This window comes from Psammomys obesus, unplaced genomic scaffold (genome assembly GCF_907164565.1).
Source record: "Psammomys obesus unplaced genomic scaffold, mPsaObe1.curated_primary_1811, whole genome shotgun sequence".
Classification (NCBI taxonomy): Eukaryota; Metazoa; Chordata; class Mammalia; order Rodentia; family Muridae; genus Psammomys; species Psammomys obesus.
The window spans coordinates 35,030,793-35,050,502 of NW_026587216.1; the positions used below are offsets into that span (position 1 = coordinate 35,030,793).

A 19,710-nucleotide genomic window follows, 5' to 3' on the forward strand; every position below is an offset into this window, starting at 1 on the left:
CTTCCTTCCTTCCTTCCTTCCTTCCTTCCTTCCTTCCTTCCTTCCTTTTTTCATCCTCTCTTTCTTCCTTTCCCTTCCTTTCATTCTTTCTTTCATCCCTTTCTTTAATTACTTTCTTTCTTTCCATTCATTTCTTTCCTCTTTTCTTATTCCTTTTCTTTATCCCTCCCTCTTTCCTTACCATCTTTCTTTTATCTTTCCCTTTGTCATTTTTTATTTCCTTTTTCCTTCCTCCTTTTCTTTATTTCCTTCCTTCTCTCCTTCCCTTTTTCATTCATTCTTTCTTCCCTTCGTCTTTCTTTCTTTCTTTCTTTCTTTCTTTCTTTCTTTCTTTCTTTCTTTCTCTTTCTCTCTTTCTTTTATTACTTCCTTCTTTCCTTCCATTCTTTCTTTCCTCCTTCTTTTATTCATCTTTCACTCCTTCTTTCCCCTTTTCTCTTCTTTTTTATCCTTCCCTTTTTGTATCCTCCTTCCTCCTTTTTCTTCCTTTCTTTTTTCTTTATTTCCTTTCCTTCTTTCCCTTCTTTCTTTCTTCTCTTCCTCCTATCCCTCCTTCCCTTTGTTTCTTTCTCTTTTTCTTCTTCCCCTTTCTTTCCTTTATTCTTCCTTCATTTTTCCTCCTTTTCTTTCATATTTCCTTCATTCTTTATCCCTTCCTTTCTTCTTTTCCTTTTTCATTTCTTTCATTCTTTTCTTCCTCCTTCCTTTCTTCTTTCTTCTATCCCTTCCTCTTCCCTCCTTCCTTTCTCTTTTCCTTCCGTCCTTCTTTTCTTCCTCTCTCCCTCCCTCCCTTTCTCCCTCTTAAAACTTCCTTATTTTTCTTTCTTTTTGGAGCTCAAACCCAAAACCTTGTGCATGCCAGGCAAACACTCTACTCCTGACCTATACTCAGCCCCCTTTTAATGGTTTTAAGATGTTCCTCTGGGATTATTTAACTACCTTATTGATAAATTTTAATAGCAATTGCCAATTTTGGCAATACTTCAGATTGCAAAGGTGTCTGGCTTACTGTCTGGCCCAGCACGTGAGGAAGCACAGAATAGATATCTATGCTAACACAACCACCTCATAATGTGGGTAGGAACATCTTTACTAAAAAAACAAACAAACAAAATTTAAATCTCTCCAGAGTTCATTGTGTAAACCCATTCATTTTAGAGAATAATACAATGTTAATATGTTAGAAAGGGTTTCTGGATTCATGGTGGGGGAAATTGAAACTGTATAAATTTGTGACTGTGTCAATAAAGGGTCACAGAGATGAGAAAAAGAATATGGAGAAGATTTTCCCTTTAAAAATCCATTAATTTAACTAGTATTTTTTCTGAGTGGCTCTTCCTGAAAAGACCTGGAATAAACTGGTGATTATCACACAGGGAAATACGAAAGCGATGTCATTACCTTTTTAAGAACATTGTGAAGTATAAAAACTTTGGCATATACAAGTAAAGTGTCTCTTGCAGAATAGCATCCACTATTTTCCTGACTGCATATTCTGGGTCCAGAATTGGTAACAGAGTAGGCCACCTAAGGAAGGAAAAAAAACCCTGAAATTATTAAAAATTATTCTTTAGGATTAGGGATAAGCAATTTATGAGACATTGTTATACCCCTTTCTTTCTCATTCTCCATCTATTTCTATATTTACTCACTTACTGTCAAAGTAGTAATAGCAAAACTAGAATGTGAAATGAAAACTTATTGTAATAATGTATTCATGTTACAAAAATTCATCTATGGAAAACATTATTGAATGGTCTAAGTGTGGAGTGAGTCACTGGAAGCAAACTGGATTATGTTCATAAGATGCAAAACTGGGTATTTGTGTTTGTTAGAGCCTGAACGTGTTCCTCCAACTTTACACTTAAGCCTAATCTCCACTTGATGTATCTAGATCAGTAGTTGGATCTTGAAAAGTAATTAGGTCATGAGAGTGGAGCCCTTATGAATGGGATCAATGTCCTTATGAGAAGAGGCACAGCATAGGCAGACTTTTGATCTGTTCTTCCTTGGCAAGAAAAAAGGAGAGAACTGTTTTCCTTGGCAAACGAGATCTAACTAACAACAAGAAGGTGGCCATAAGCCCCACTCTTGAACTTACATCCTGTAGAAGATAAGACCTTTCTGTGGTTAATCCACACGTGGTATTATTTAAGGAATCCTGTGGTTAATCCAGACATGTGCTGTTCTTTTAAAGAATCTGGGAGCTGTTTTCTTTCAATGACTGTTAGGATTCCTGCAGTCAGGGAAGAGGTCTGAACAGCATTGGGTGGCAGAGAGGGACTATGGCCAGGACAGGAAACAGAGAAGCAGATCTGGGACCACAGAATGGCTACTATTTGGACCGTGTAATGATAAACCACATGTATCATCATGCACCTCAAACACACATGTGTGAGGGACAATTCTGAAACCATTCATGATTCAGACAATGTTTTAGAAAAAGATCCAAGCAATTCAAAGAAAAGAATAAAAATGAGTGAGCAGATAGTCAATTTGAATGCCTTTACAATCAGAAGGCATACTTACTTGGTAGTGCAACCTTCAAACATTCCAGTTTTTATAAAGAATGGACACACAATTGTAGTTTTGATTCCTTTTTGTTTTAGGGCAAATAGTTCAACAAACATAGATTCAGCGAATCCAACGGCTGCGAATTTACTTGCACAATAGTCTGGAAGAGAGAGAGAGAGAGAGCTAAGGTGCATAGTCTGCCTGGTCTCTTTGTGTTCCATATCATTGTGCATCTCAGAGATTGAGTTCTTTAGGATTCGAACATTAATGACAACAGCACAGGCAATCAGGTAATTAGTATTAATTTTTAGCATTTCGATTGTACTGGTTAGTTTTAATTCATGTTGACACAGCTAGAGATATTGGAGAGCAGGGAGCCTCTCCAATTAAAAAAAAAATGTCCCCATGAGATGTGGCTAGCCTATAGAGTATTGTCTTCACTAGTGATTGGTGTGGAAGGCCACAGCCCATTATGGGTGGTGCCATGCCTGGTCTGGGGGTCCTGAGTTCTGTAAGAAAGCAGGTTAGTAAGCCATAAGGAGCAAGCCAGTAAGCAGCACCTCTTCATGGTCTCTGCATCAGCTCTTGCCTCCAGGTTCCTGCCCTGTTTGAGTTCTTGCCCTGACTTCTGTCCATAATAAACAATGACAAGAAAACATGGACAAATAAGCTCTTTCCTTTCAAGTATGAGTTTCATTACAGCAATAGTAATACTAAGTAAGTCAATTGTGTTTTAAACTACGCTATGTACAGCATTGTTTTTAAGCTATAATGTCAAGGCATCTTTAACAGAATGATATAAATATAACTTTTATGTGCTCTGAGAAACCAAAAGTGTTATGTGACTTGCTTTTGTGTATGGTCCAGAACCAGACACATAATGTCTCTGAGTTGTGTTTGTATTATAAAGTCTTTAAATGGCTGCATTAAGGTCACTTGTAATGCTAATAGCAACAGAGGATGTGACAATCATTTAGAAAGTCCTTTGTGTGGGGAGGAATGTGTAGTAAGTAGCAAGGAACACGGTGACTAAGATAATATGCTATATGGGGGGATACAAAATGAATAAAGTGTAATTAATAAAAAAATTAAAAAAAAGATAATATGCTAATAAACAAGTGGACTCCACGGTGACAAAAGCTGCTCTTTGCTCTTCTAGGCCACACAGTTTTACTTATAAGTGAGTGCTTTGTTGAGCCGGTGTCAACTGTTACATAGGACATAGGATGTCACTTCTTATTTCAAATAACTTAACCTCATGAGGTATAAATACACACAAAAAATACATAAAGCATCAAAGGGTATAGGGCTCTAAGCAAGGAAGTCCAGTGTGCTCTGTGGTACTCAGAAACAAATGTTCTCCCAATCATAAATCTCAGACTGTCAGTGTAGTGAAAACTAATTCAAATCAATGGTTTGAAATCGTCACACTGATGTTATCTGTACATATACAGATAATGTAGCGGTTTCTTTTAAAGCTTTGGTATTAATGGGAGGTGGTAGAACCATTAGGAGGCAGGGCCTATCAGAAGGAAGTCAACAGGTCGCTGGGAGCGTTTCATGGAGGGGAGACTAAGACTGGATCCTCCTGCTGCCATCTTTGTTGCTTGACCACCATGAGGCAAGGTTGTTTCCTCTGCCACATGCTCCTTCATGATGTATTCCTTTAACTTGGTCCAAAATCAACAAGGCCAAGTAACCATGAAGGAAAAACCCTTAAAACTGTGAGCCAAAATAAACCTGTCCTCCTCAGGTGTTTTGCCATGGTGGTGGTGAGCTAGCTGAATACTGGTCCTGTGAAGTGGGACTCACTCTTCATCACAAGCTGTTGGAAGAATTTTTGTCACAGGCTCCAAAGAAGCTGGGCTACAGCCTGAAACCTCTCTAACTGTGAGCCAACTGTCTCCCTAATTATTTTATCACAGTGGTGGGATCTGATACACACAATCATATTACCTAGATGCCAGAAATCAATTGCTGCTGTTTCCATGAGATACAGATTACAGCCTCTGATTTTAACTCTGTCTTCTACTTTGAGGGAAGAACAGAGGACTGCTTAGACCTCATAGTTCACTTGAAAATATAAGGGTGTGGGGGTGGCATTTATGTCCATGTTGCATATTCGGCTGTAAGTCACATTTGCTTTAAGAGCTGAGTTCTCTGAATGAAAATGACTCAAGAAGGAAGGGTACCCACGTAGATTAATTCTTTCCTTTGCCTTCTTTTCCTAAGAGGCATATACACTCACTCTGTTGGGAGGCAGCACTTTGAAAGACAAAAGCTGGGTAGGGCTGCAACTGTCAGGATTGGCACTGTCAGGCCTCAGGGATGTAACACTCAAGAGGCTAGAGGGAGAGAAGAGAAGAGAAGGCTCTAGGGGTGCTTCTAGGCTCATCCAGGTCACCTGATAAAGTACGTCTTATTGAGCCGCTGATTTCTGACATCCTGACAAGCAGATAAAACATCAGGACTCAATCTGCATTCTCAACAGAGCCCCTAGTAAGTGGCTATGGTACAGAAACAAGGCCACACTGTGGGAAAGGCAGAAGGCATTGATTTAGTTTTCACGTGAGCTTGGGGTATGGAAATCTTAAAGCTGGAGATACTAGGTGAGAAAGAGGACAAACGGTATCTATGAATAACCATGCATGCCTTTAAAGGCCTGTGGCTTTTCAGACATATGAGAAGGGGAACAGAAAAAAAGTGTGGGTCTCGGGCCGTATGAATAGTGCTATTTGGGTAACTGGTAGTTCCAAGAACCTTAATCATATCACTGAGACACAGGAACCTAGGAAAAGTTTTGTTATTTACTCCAAAGTTTTAGAAGGGCCTGATCAACAGACAACCCCATCTTTTGGGCATGGAGATACACGCTTATAATCCCAACGCTTAGGAACCTCAGGCCTGAGTCCCAAGCCAGCCCTGTCTTAAAAGTGTAACCCTATGCCACAAACCAACCCAAACCACCAGAACACTAAAAACTCAAAAACTGTCTCCTCTGTCCATCTGCCATGCAGATCATGTGACTACAGCTCTGTTGGGCGAATGTCCGTGACCTGCCTGTGCTACGTGAGGCAGACTCCTGGAGAAGGTGAGTGCTGTGTCATGCAAGTTAAAGCTGTCAGGAATTCTCTTACCTGCCAGCCCATTTACTCCAATTAATCCAGCTGAACTTGAAATGCAAACCAAATGGCCATGGTTGTTAGCGATCATGGCAGGCAGGAAGGCTTTATACGTCTAAGAAGAGCAAAGGAAAACTTTTAATACTTAGTACACTGTTCACTTTTCTCAGATGTGTATATGGTTACCTAAGTACCCACAAGTACTTAATGGACATGATTGATTAGATGTATATTTTGTTTCCTTCCTTGGCTTACTTCAGGTTTTCAAAGTTTTCCTGACCACAGTTCTCAAGAAGTCCTGCTTCCTTTGAGACAGAACTTTGTTTTAAACCGAAAGCTACTTCTTTGAATGATGGTCTTTTATTTTAATACCAATTCATAAAATAAAGTTTGTTTTTCGGATAGTGGGTGCTTGGGAGGAGTCTCAGTCATGCAGAACATCTTCACTTTTCATACTAAGACCCTGGAAAAAGGTGGTACAGGAAAAACAATGAACTTCTGAGGAGGATGTCGTGGTTAACATGGCGAAATTTACCACAGATTCAGTCAAAGAGGTAAAGAAGTAACAGCTCAGTGGGTAAGTGTTTGCTGTGTACACACACAGATACACACACACACACACACACACTGACACACACGAACTAAAACAAAACAAAAAAACTAACAACAATAAGAAAAGAAAGAAATAAAAGGAGCCTCTTTCAAAGGTCCAGCCTCTTCTCTCACCTGCTTTGCACTGTTTCACAGAAAGAGGTGAACAGCCAAAACTAGGAAGAAGACAGTGTAACAAGCATAACAGGGACCCTGTGTTCAGGTCCAGTGACCCCTCTGTGTCTCTGCTGCGAAAGCTGGAACTCAGTGGTCAGGCAGTTCTTTGAGTCTCTGGCAATTAAGTCATATGCCCTGTGTTTGGTCACACACAGGGTTTCAAAGATATGAAAGAGTGAAGGGACCATACAGGAGGGGATTGCAGGGGCCAGAGGAAAAAATGTCAGAAATAGCTATTGGAGAAAGAGAAAGGAGACTAGGGCAAAACAGAAGTAGGACAGACATGAAAGTCACAGGAGGAGACTCCAAAAGGGCCTAAACTATCTATACATAACAATAAAAGAAAACTCATTAAACACACACACAGATGGACATGCAGACAAATGTATACACACACACACACACACACACACCCCTTGCACATTTAGGACGAGAGAAGTAATTCCAATAGGGACACAGTAGTTACTAGCTTCCTGATCTTTCCTTTTTTTCCCTGAAGATCATGTAGGCAGGGCATCAAGACACCAATTGGCACCACTATATTGTAGCAAAGGTGGAGATAGAAAACAAAAACTCCAAACATGTTTTAAAGCTTCTGAGGGAGAGCTGGAAAAGGTGTGAGAAGAAGGGAGGGTGATCTGAAATCTTCAGCAAGTCTTCTCAAAAGAGAGCCTTGTTTAGGGAAGGCTGAGCTGTGCACAGCAATGAAACCAACTGGGTAGCAAACAGAGTCAGGAAGGAGCCCCAGGAAGAGGTATAGAGTGTGGATGTGGGAACAGGCTGGTCAGTCAAAGGTGGAAAAATGTAACTTATGAGTCTGAGTGCAGCACTATGAGAGCCAATGCTGACATGTGGGACGGTGAGAAAAACCTATGCTTTTTCCAGGTAGGTACTGAGTGAGGTCTTAGTTTGCCTAGGACACATCTGATTAATGCTTGCTCATTAACAATGCCACTTTCACTTCCAAAAGTGTCCTTGCATAGGCAAATTGTAAATTGCCCTAGTCATGCCAAAACAAATTTACTCACAGCCAGGCATGGTGGCACTCACCTTTAATCCTAGCACTTGGGGAGGCAGAGGCAGGAGGATCTCTGTGAGTTTGTGGCTAATCTGGTCTACAAAGAGAGTCCAGGACAGCCAAGGTTACACAGAGAAACCCTGACTTGTAAAACCATTTTTTTCCCCTCACTATCTATTCTTGAAAAAAAATTATTTTTAAGTTCACTGGTCTCTTGCAAATATTTCTGCAAACTGCTCCAAGGAGCATCGTCACCGCTTGGGTTTTTGTTAAGAAAGGGCCAGGCCTAGGACTTCCTATTCTGTCTTCATGGATGCTCAAATCCCTGTATAAAATGGCAAGGCACTTGCATGTAACCACACACATCATAATACTTTAAACCACCTCTAGGCTTTCCCACGACAGTGCAAAGCTGTGTAAATAATTGTTAGAGTGAATTAGTTAGAGCTGATAACAAGGAAAATCTTCACATGTTTGCCATGGACACAATACTTTAAAAACTGCTTTGGATCTCTGATTGGTTGGATCTATTGATGTGAAATTGTCAGAAGCTTTGACATGTAAGACATACGGGCCAGACCCTAGTGTTTGTTGGTGACCAATCAATGGTAGCTCCATGACAAGGACAGCTCTGTCACGGCAGAGGCTGTGGGAGCTATAAGACCAAGTTGGATCAAGAGGAAACAATGGAGTGGAGAAACCCAAAATTAAGTTGGTAAACTGGGATGTAGCTCAGTGGTTCAGTACTTACATAGGCCATGTAAGGACCTGAGCTGATTCCTAAACTTGCCCCCAGGATTAAGATGTGTGTGTGTGTGTGTGTATGTGTGTGTGTGTGTGTGTGTGTGGTAATACTGCTAAAGAGCAAGAGAAAAATATTTTGGAAACATGACAGTAAGTTTGGATTTAGTATGAAAATTTAAAAAAAAATCACCCATAAATGTGCTTTGAAATTGACATCCAGTGACTTTTCCATGAGGTCATCAGGGCATTCGAGGAACTTTCTGCCTGTTACAATGCCGGCATTGTTGATGAGGATAGAGACATCGCCAACTTCTTTCTTTACCTGGATTGGATAAGAAGAGTGCCGCCATCAGACTAGTAATCATTATTGATCCCTTTCTCAATATTTATGTATTTATATATATTTACATATATTGATATATTATTGACCTGTACTTCAGGCTAGACTCATTTGTTCTTTGCAGAGTCCTCACTACACTAGATCTCTAAGCCTGACACTCTGCATTTCATTCTATTCTCTCTCTTGTATAGACTTTAATGTCGAAAGGCCATTTTCCTTCTCCACTCGAACCCATCTTACTACCTATGCTTAGTAATCTCCATATTTTTCATTGGTATCATAGCATTTCAGTTAAGCGACAGATACAAGAATAGCTTTATTATTATAACCAAACAGCATATACAGAAATAGGGAGGAGACAGAAACCGATGGAAATAAGATAACATATATTTTAAACACAAGGCAGATTGGAATCTGCCTGTCTTGTTTTCTTCAACAGACTGGTTCTCTTTTCTCCACCTCATACTTTTAGGAGTGAGAACTGTGAGTCATGTTTGTTGTTGAAATGGCAAATTGAGAAGGCTGTAGTCACTGTTCCTCTAGAACTAAGGGCCCCGGGTATAGCAGTGGTCTCTTTGCCTCTAATAAGCTTTCAGTTAGTCAACTTGCCTCATATTGAACACGAGCCTTTTCAGGATGATGACAAGGCTGGTACCATCCCTATGTTCTCCTTTGTGTTCTGCATTTCATCAGTGCAATTTCGATCATACAGTAGCAATCCTGATCCCCACCATTTAGAAAGAACCACCCATTGTAGTTAACATGTGTTCACAAAAAGAGGCCCACAACAGTTTCTCTAGCTGTGAGTGTCTTTGTAGGTGTGCTTGTACATAAGTGTTTGCATATTTGTATGTGAGTGTACTTGTGTGCGCACATGTTTGTATGAGTGTGTGGGTCTATGTGCATGTGCACATCGTGTAAAGTACATCACAGTGCCACAGAATGGTGCTGGTGAGGACATGTCACTGTGGAAAGGCAGAAGCTGCCACAAGGGAAGGCCTGGGTTCAACATCAGGGTGACATGGCTGTGCCACTCTCAGCGTAAAACACTAGAAAAAGTAAAAGTGTTTGTCTGCTTTAGAAAGTGGCTAGCAGTTCATCAAATTCAACTTTAATAGCAGTCAAGAGTAGAAACTAGATTGCCCCACAAAGGCCAAATGTCAAAAACTTTGGCAGAGACTTGGGATGGAAACAAGGCCTGCTGGAAGGCCCTGGACTGTCAAGCATGCTAGTATCTTCTGCTGAATCTCCAGGCTGGCTGATGGGAATTTCTCAAAAGCTCAGGTTTTTTATCCTCTACTTATTTGAAGTAGCAGGCAGCAAGAAAGATCTGCTTTTGTTACTGACCAGATAGTCTATGATTCTGGAAATCAGGCATCAGTAACCAATTTCAGGAAAATTGCAGATGCTGCAAGTTAAATTTAAGAGACCGGCCTTCCTTTCTCCCTTCCATTTGGGAGAAGTCTGTTCAGGCAGAGATATGATAAAACCAAACCAATTTGTATTAAATACACAGCTAGGATCCTTGAATGTTACATCAAGGATAAGTGAAAACTACATAGCCTCAGCTTGTTCATACCTTACTGTTCAAAATAACCTGTCACCAAGGTGTACCATGAAGCAACACTGGACTTTTCCCAAAGCTAAGCTATAATTCCTGGATACAAGCACTCAAATCCACTCAAGCCTAGCAGAGAGAAAATTCTAGGTACCACGTCAAAACTTTTCTCCATGGTCATTCTCCTGGGGGAGCATGCCTCAAGAACTCTTATAGTTTCCTGTTATATAAAATAAGAAGTGCAATGGCTGGTTTCTAAGTAAAGTTGTTTCTCTTAAATTCAGAAGAGCACATTTCCAATACTCCTCAAGACCACAAAGTGACAAAAAATGAACCACAAGCTAGGAATATGGCTTGGAAGACCATGCCAGAAATCAAGCAGCTGACACAGACTTTCATCCCAGATTCAAGAGACAAGGAGGTAATTAGTGATAGAACTCTGTATCACATTGCCATTAAGATGAAGGTCTTCGTGTCTGAGTATAAACTCATGACCGCTGAAGCCTGGCTAGAGAAGTTGTTTTGGGTAAACAGGTGCGATTGATCAGTTGGCTGCACGTGGGATGTGACCTCAGAGTAGTCCTGGGTGGGTTTATCAGATTTGGGTCTCCAGACTGCATCAGACAGCCTGTAATTGGAAATATTGGTAAGAAAGATGGGAAGTAGAAAGGCTGTTGGAGCAATCTGGCTTGGTTCCTCCCTTTACCCTAGATGAAACAATACTAAGTCCTGTAGTTGGCTTGGGAGAGTAGTGTGTGGTATATGTATCTTAGTGTAGATATAAGGGCACAGAAGTCCTTACTAGGGACAAGGCTGCCCCTTGATGAGCTAACAGCCTCTCTGCCAGTATATTAGAGTTTCAGTTTCCAGAAACCTTAAAAGTCCGTCTATATTATTGCCGAAGAAGTATTTAGAACAGTGGTTCTCAACCTTCCTAATGCTGCCACCCCTTAATACAGTTCCTCAAGGTTTGGTGACCACAAACCATAAAATTATTTTTGTTGCTACTTCATAACTACAATTTTGCTATTGTTATGAACTGTAATGTAAATATTTGGTATTCAGGATATCTGATATTCGACGGCTGTGAAGGGGATGTTTGACCCAAAAAAGGGTTACCACCCATAGGTTTTAGAACAACTGATTTAGAGGATCTGGGTGTAATTCAGTGATAGAGTGTGCAATTGGTAAGCACCAAGGCACTGGATTCAAGCTCCTCTACTGCCAAGACCTAAAAATGTCTCAGTGTGAGCATTCTTATTTTCCAATGATTATGTGTGAAGTACACACATTCAAATGGATGTTACGGTGGTAGGGCGGCCGTAGCCTGGATTTAACTCAGCCTAAACAGGGTACACATATACTATTTGATCTCGGGCAAGGCACTGAGCATCTGTTTCTGACCTCTCAAAGAAGGATGCTTCCACCCCATGCTCCTTCTTACCTTGCAGTAGTACAGCTGGCATGCGGTGGGGCCATGATCCAGCGCACTGTGCCATACAGGGATCAAGAAACTCAAGCCCTGGCCATTCCTCTGTTAATTGCCAGCTCTATTCCTAAAGTAAACTCCATGCCCACACAGATTCACTGTCCTTATTTTCAAAGGTGAAAAATAAGATTTACCTTACAGTGTCATGGCACGCTACATACAGGATACTTAGCAAGACATTTTGCATACGATAAGAATGAAAAATTACAAATTCCTATTCCCCCAGATTATTTTTAAAGTAGAGGAATAATGGAGACAAGTGGACGGCACCGAGACAGAGAGGCCGGTGAGTAAAACTGGTGCATGCCAGAGACGTCGCATCAGATTCTCACAACCCACAGAAAGCAATGAGAGCCCCAGCTGTACCTGGTCGGCCACTGTGTACACTTCTTCCTTTCGGCTGCAGTCACAGACATAGGCATGCACTCTGGAAGCTCCTGCTTCCCGAGCTAACTGACAGGTCTCCTCATTTGCCTCCTTATTCACATCCCAGAGAACGAGCACAGATCCAAGGCGGGCAAATTGCAAAGCCAAGAGCCTTCCAAGTCCACTCCCAGAACCTGTTATGAGGACTATTTCACCAGCAACGTTCTTCCGTTGTTTGGGGATCACATAAGAAAGTAGGACCTCCAAAATACTAAGCAGTGACTTTCCTAAGAAAACAAGCAAGTCCTTTGCTGATTCCAGGTTGGAAGACATGTTCTGGCCAACACCTTTAAAGCAAGAGAGAGTTTGCTCAGTTCCCCGTACTAAAGGAAAATACTGAGAAGGTGATGAAAATAATCTTACTGGAAGCTAACGCTGAACTCAGGGGCAGGCAGATACCACAGCGACACGTATGATATCTGCTCCAACTTTCACACATGGCCTCAGGCTCCGTTCCGATCTGCATGCCAGCCATGGGTCACAGGTAACAACAGTGTTTGTCAGTTGGTAAGTGGAACCACCTCATTCAAACTTATGCCAAGGGATGTGGCTGTATTTCTTTCTAGTTAACTTTTATCTTACTAACTGTGAGTCCTGATGTGTAGTTCAATGATTCCGTCACATCATGGTGTTTATGATATAACTCTTATGGTGCTATGCTTTGTCTCCTTTCAGCTTTTTTTTTGCACTACAATTCTTTTGTCTAGTGATGCTAGTTAAGGTTTGAAGTCTAGGGATTTTAGTTCAGTGTAAGAATGCTTGCCTGGCAGGTGTGAGGTCCTGGCTTCTAACTGACCACCAACACAATAGCAAGAGGGATTTTGTGATAAAAGAGGAAATTGGAAAATCTTACTCACACAAAGTATTTGAAGAGAACTAATTGGTGGTCCATCAGCACCCTAAGCCTCTTCCCTAGGCTGAGAGCCCCATTCAGTTAGCTCTCTTTCACTTACAAGACTTGTTGAGATAGACCTGGATACCTTCTCTGCCTCTGTGAAGCTTGGGGCAGTCTCCAGCGTCTTTCTGGACCCCCTTCTCCTCTTTACCAGGCTTGGGTCTCAGGTTCTGCACCTGAGAAGAGAAAATCATAGCTCTGCCTCACAGAAAACGTTCCATCATGTTTTCTTCCTTTTTGGATTCATAGTACAGATCACCAAAAATGCACCTGACAGGTTTTTGTGAAGTGGTAAAGGTTTTCCCTGAGTGGGATGTTCCACTGAGAGGCTCAGAAGCAGGTACAGGTCTCTAGAGATAAAAGAACAGAAGGTAGCAGGTTTTGGTTGGTTGAGGACCAACTAAATTCTATTAATGATCATGGGTGGTTCAGTTCATCTTTAGAAGGGTTTAACACATGAAAGTTAGTATGGCCTAAACTACTTATTCTGGCTTATTCTACAGATAAGTCTGAGAGAGAAAAAGATGGAGATAAGACGGATAAGATGGACAGAATGTATTCGTGATCTGCTCAAGGCCACTGTGCTAGCATAAGGCTAAGTGGATTCCATGCTCTGCTTATCAAACATCAGCTACAGTTGATTCTTTGTGCTCTGGGGCCTTGGTTGTCTCATAACCTAAACTGTTCTAGATGAAGAAACAGATCATAAGTAGGTTTTGAATCATCATGTGCAATAGAGTAGAGAAAAGTTCTGGTTGGTGGGAGACTTGATCTGGATTGGGGCCTGGAAAGAAGCAAGAGGGAAGGATTGCTGGTGAGTGATCTCGCCAGTGATGAGCAGCAGGCATTAGAGACTTGGCAGTAGCTATGTGGGTCTTGAGGTAGGAGTGCTCCATTCATCTGGGATTTTCAGAGTGCAGCAATGCTTCTTGGGAGGAGCATTAAGGTTCAAAGTTGAGCTTTATTATACTTCTGGACATAACAACTTAAATCCTCTGCCAGCTTTGCTCTGATTTATACCCAGAGCAATTCTTTGATGGTTGATCAGGCCTCTGAGGCAATCTGTAATTATGTCTTGAAGGAAGACTCCCATTTTAAGAGGCGGTTGCAGGGGGTGTACCTGCAGCCCTGTCAGGCGTACGCCAAATGACGCACACAGTAAAGGGACACTCTGGCCACGTTTCCTATGCGGCAGAATCTCACGTCCATGCCCTTCCCATTAGATAACACACATCAGGTGACCCAGCCGGGCCGTTCGGTCCCCTTTCTGGCACAGCATTTTGTGATCCCTGACAGCAGACAGGGATCTACTCAGTTTTCTCCGCCCTATGGAGAAATAGCCAGGTGAGGCAAACTCTGGAACAAGTCCCAGCCTTCTCCTGTCTTGGCAGGTACTTTGGAGCTTGGTAGCATGTAGTAGCTCCCATGTCAAGTTTAGGATGTCTTCTGTGTAATTAGACATGCAGTGAGGAGAGAGTTTGTGGTATTTGGGCTAGGGTGCCGTATCTGTCAGTGTCTTAGCTGAGGAAAGTAATTTCATTGCTTGCATTTCAGTCTTCTCTAAGAAGCTAATGTTTATGCAAATGCTACTGTACTGAGGGAGGCAGCAGTGAGTAGCTTGGCCACACACAGACACTGCTAGTCTCAAACACAATGTGCACAAATTAAGGAAATTAAGCTAGGCATGGGCCTGCACACAGCCATTCTTAGGGGACACAGCATTGAGGAGAAATGCAGAAGAGCTGGCTGGATTTTAGTCATAGCAGCATCTCTCCATCTCCTCCCCAGCGTCTGTGGCCCATAGGTAGCACAACACTCCAATGCCATCATGGGCATTCATGGGAACAAACGATTCAGCGTTTTCTGGCTATAGGCTTGAAAAGTGATTGTAGCTAGTACAGCGACAAACAAACAAAACAACGAATCTGTGCCTTCAATTTATCATAACGATGCCTTCCTAGGAAGATGCAAACATATTCCATTTAAGCAGGCTGAAAACTTGGTGTCTTCCCCCTCCTCCCCAGTTCAAAAGCTGAGCTAATGAGGCACACAGAAAGCCCATGACACTTGCTTCCAAGTCTAGGGTTGCAGGGAGCAGATGGATATGGTGGTGGCAGATCAGATGACAGCCACAGCTCCTGCTGAATGGGGTGAATTAAAGGTTGCAGGGAGGAGATTGTGCATGTGTGGGCCTGGGCAGAATGCAGGAACAAGGGCCACCAGGTAGGCATTCACTCTGCTCCCTAGCGCCCAGCATACCCTCCACCCCTCCAACTCCCCGAGGGACAGACATCTGGGTTTGTCCAGAACACCAATGCCCTTCAGTGGGGGCAGACAATCTGCTGTCTCAGGCTTAGTGCTGGCACCTGACTGCTGCTGAAGTTTCCCTGTGTTAAAATAAACTCTCACGACTGGGTCTGGGCTCCATGGCTGGCGTTTGCCACCTCTCAAGGGACAGCCCCAGAATCTGAGATCTCCACAACTTACCTCACAGACTGTCCCCTGTCTGGCCACCACGAAGAAGCAGGCAACTTAGGCCTCAGGCACCCAGGTCCCTGGTTCTCAGCTCAGTGAGGTTCGGTGTTTATCCCTGAGTAGGGTGTAGCCTAAACCCAAGGGCGGGACTGTGATCCCGTGGGAGGCGGGGCCTCGATCAAACGTCCTTTCCTGCAGAAGGTGGTAACTGGATAGTGGCAACTGGACTCTTGCCCCAGTATTGCCCATCCCTTGTATAATTTCCCATGCCCAGGCAGGATACAGGATTGTTAAAACAGATTTTTGGGTTGAAAAGAACAGAGTTAGCAGCAAGAGATTTCCTAACACCAGGTGTGTTTGCAAGCACAGCCAAGGGTTGCACAGGGTTTAGGAACCAGGTTGTACCCAAGCAACCTGCAGCTCTGGGCACAGATGTGAAATTGTTCAACGCTGTCTGATTCCGCCACTTGGGACCCAACGTCTCAGGTGTCTGTAAGGAACGTGGGTGTGAGCTTGGAATCTGCCAGGAGCTGGGTGGGTGGTGGCTGGCGTGCCTGTGGCTCAGGCAGGTGGCCAAGGGAGAGAGAGTTTGTTTTAACAAGATGAAGTTGAGAAATAAAAATAGAGTAAGTGCCATCAGTGTCCTATGACCTGCTTCTTCAACGATGCTGTGTTGCTCTGTACACATTGCTTGTGTGAAAAAACCCCAACAAAACAAGGCTGTAATTTAACAGCCAAGGAAACAAGCTAAGTTAGTGAAATTAGTGAGCGATCTGATTTATCTCATCACCAAAATGCTTATGCTAAATAGAGTTTCACCACATAGAACAGGAAATACTGGGAACAGGAACTAGCTTGGGTCTGGATGTGCATTTCAAGAGTGGAAGGGACAGAGCAAATGGGTAAGGCCCAGAGGCGTGTCCTCTTTCATCTGGGACAGGTTCTGGGAAGAAGGAAAAGACTGGAAAAGCGGAGGCAGGAAAAGCCTTGTTTGTGTTTTCCGTGATTAGAAGTTTGCCTTTAAAGGTCTGAGTGGGGGCAGATGCATGGGCACTGGCATTAGGTTGCTCATCAACTGAGGGCATGTGGAGTGACCATGAAGGATTGTTTACTGAGGAGTCAGCTTAGATGTCCTCAGGGTCCATCTGAGGGCACCCAGGCAGCCCTTAGAGAGGGAGAAAGTGGCCAGGCTGTAGGCATGTGGAGGTCCTGCAAAGGGAGAATAGGCCAGGTGTACAAGGGAGCAGGACCTAGGGATCATAGTGGACTGAGGCTGGGAGAGGAAGCTGGCTGATGGGCCTAGCTCATCCATCCTGTCTTTGAGCTCAGATGGATGGATGCTGGGAAACACCAGCCTTCCATCACCTTCACGGCTTCTCTAGGCAGAATCCTGACATACCTTCTTTCTGGCCAGACACTGGGATACACCTCATGGAAGATACGGAGAACTCTTAGAAATTTCATCCTTACAAAATGCGGGTGTGGGCAATGCAGGTCCAATGGAGAGGCAGCTGAAGCAGCTGGAAGACTGGCAGGTGGTGAAGATTCTGCTTTGGCGTGACGGTGGGGCAGATCGAAGGCTGGGCTGCTACTCTGAAAGCTATGAGTGGGGCTTCTAAACAGAGTCCCTCTGCAAGGGCAAGAAATGGGCAGTTCATGATGGAAAACGTTTCATGACTAATCGACATCTGAGAACAGTCTGAGCTTCTTCGATTTTATAGATACACACTCAAAGGATAATTTTCCTTCAAACTGACAAGTATTTTGAGAGAGAAGAGTATATTCATATTGGAATAGAGAGTGTCAGTTATGTAATTCTCAAACACATATACACATACAGACAGACACACAGGCACAGACAGACAGACAGATTGACACACACACACACACACCACACCACACCCAAAACCAGAAAACCTCCAAACCTTAAAACATGAGGGGCTCGAGAGATGGCTCAGAAGTTAAGAGCCCTGGCTGTTCTTCCAAAGGTCCTGAGTTCAATTCCCAGCAACCACATGGTGGTTCATAACCAGCTATAATGAGATCTGGTGCCCTCTTCTGGTGTACATGCACACATGCAGGCAGACCACTGTATAAACAATGAATAAATAAATAAATCTTAAAAAAAAAAAAAAAAACCCTGGAAGATGTATACCTTCTGACTCAATTCTCTTCAAGGCATTATTTATTGCTTCCCCAAAGAGAAAGTGGGTTACAGGGAGTCAAAGATGGGATAAAGACTTTTGCACTGAATCATGGGATTTATTACCTTCTCAGGAAATAACCATATTAAGGAAAATATTTGATTATTCATTTCTAAGAATTATGTGCAAATTGGGTAGTGTCTAGATGGTTTTGTAAAGTCGAAGTTTTAAGGCTACCAAAAATATTCTTCACAGAATATACATTTTAGAAACATAATAAAAGTTGAAGTATATGCTATGACCAAATGTTGAATGAAAATTTCACCTACAGGAATTAAAACAACTATAAATGATTCACCAAGCTTGGCACATTTAATTATTGAAGCAATTGTACTTTGACTGATTTTTTTTTTACTGTTTCCCAAAGGATTACATTTGCATATATTTTATTTCAGAATAAAATTATTCTGAGGATGCATACACACTGGTATTCTCTATTTAGATGGTGAAGTACACCTATGCACCCAGATCCTGCTGCTTCCTCTCCACTGAAATGAAAGAAAAGACATACCTTATGGTTAAATATATAGAAGTGCTATGAAAAAAAAAAAAAAAGCCTTCCAAGTAAGGGCTGCCTAGGGACAGGCAACTAACTGATACCATTTCCAGAAACCAAGCAAGAGATACCAAGAGCTGAAACACAGCCGGGAAGGCATTGTCGAGATGATTCTTCCTTTCCCACAGAAACTCAATGAACCAGATTCAGTAAGAGGCACAAAGAGTGGAAGTGGGACATGGGGCACAGAGATGGACTGAAGAGTGTATGATAAACAGCTCGTAGAGTATTGTAACAAAATGGAGGAGACTATTTTATAACTTGGTACTAGGGAGGACAAAAATAATATGTAAATACCTAAGCTGTGTGAACTTCTCCACGGCAGGAAAATAAGAAGAGTAAAACAATAGCAAATCAGTGGGAAAGGACCCCAGGTAAGTAGCTACAATGGTAATGTTTCTGTAGAGCAGTTAGAAAAAAATCTCCGGGAAAGTATGTAGAGATATGATAGGCAATTCACAGAAATTTCACTGGATTTAGGGAAAAAAAAGTTAGTTGAAAGGATTGTTCCTACCCCAGTCTCCAAGTTACCAACATCCACATATTAAAACATTAGATGAGAACAGAATCATGGGGGTGTAATCTGGTGTGTCCTTTAGGGATGAGAGTTCGACTGTACTTACGTTTGTTGACTGTTCTTTCACATCTTGGAATAACTGCTGGGCAGAAAGAATTTTGCTGAGGTTTGTTCGTGAAAGCAAGCAAGCTAGAAACCTCTTAGGCAGGTCTGCCATGGTGTACACAGGTAACAGAACTCTGAGGCTAACTACACCTACCGGCAGGGAGATCTCTGGGAAGTAGTAAGGGGGGAAAAGCATATAATAATTCCATCAAGGTCATTCCACAATCCTAGTGTTTGTATCTGTGTACCGTTGCTGATATGTTTAACATGCATGGGGATGCACAAAACATTGCTTCAAAGAAGGGTTCTTTATGGTCCTCATGGTGATTCCCTGGATGGGAACAGACCGAGAGGAGAGAGTGGCTTGCAGGGTGCCATGTTTTAATATTTGCTTCTGTGATGTTTGACATTTTAAAAGAGTTATTAGTTAGACTGTTGTGCTAAAAACAATAGTAACACAGAAAAAGACAATGCAGCCAGTCCTAATGAGAACTGATAGACTAGGATTAGAGGGAAGGGGAGGAGGACCTCCCCTATCAGTAGACTTGGGGAGGCGCATGGGAGGAGAGAAGGGAGGGAGTGTGGGTTGGGGGGAGATTAGGGAGGGGGCTACAGCTGGGATACAAAATGAATCAACTGCAATTAATAAAACAATAATAAAAACAATAATAAATTAAACATACAAACCTATTTAAAAAGACTAATTTTAAGACCTTATCCTTGGGAAAATACCCAATAAAATAGTGGAAGAAATACAGTCACCAGCTGATATAGTAAAAATGTATCCGTTTTATCAAAATGCACTGTGCTAGAAGAAGGGGATAATAAAAGACTTTCTGAGAACCAATCAGTAAAAATCATCCATTTTGCTTGTGACAGGATGGGAGGAGATTTCTACTGGCTGGCTCAACAGTGAGGAACAGTCACGCCTGACCTGCGCAAGAGTGGGACAGACAGCATGTGTGAGTCATCAAGGGCT

General features: G+C 42.4%; 1 protein-coding gene across 2 annotated transcripts in view; it reads right to left on the reverse strand.

Annotated features, from left to right (window-relative positions):
• LOC129673648 (epidermal retinol dehydrogenase 2) overlaps positions 1-12,252 on the reverse strand; it is a 14,431-nt gene extending 2,179 nt beyond the window's left edge. The window contains exons 1-5 of one of the 2 annotated variants that reach the window (XM_055603546.1): positions 11,920-12,252; positions 8,357-8,488; positions 5,652-5,751; positions 2,530-2,674; positions 1,402-1,527 (exon numbers count right to left, since the gene is read on the reverse strand). In XM_055603546.1, the coding sequence (XP_055459521.1) occupies positions 1,402-1,527; positions 2,530-2,674; positions 5,652-5,751; positions 8,357-8,488; positions 11,920-12,252 (836 nt within the window). The remainder of the gene's footprint in view (positions 1-1,401; positions 1,528-2,529; positions 2,675-5,651; positions 5,752-8,356; positions 8,489-11,919) is intronic. The other variant, XM_055603547.1, reaches the window with a different exon arrangement.
• Positions 12,253-19,710: the final 7,458 nt, after the last annotated feature.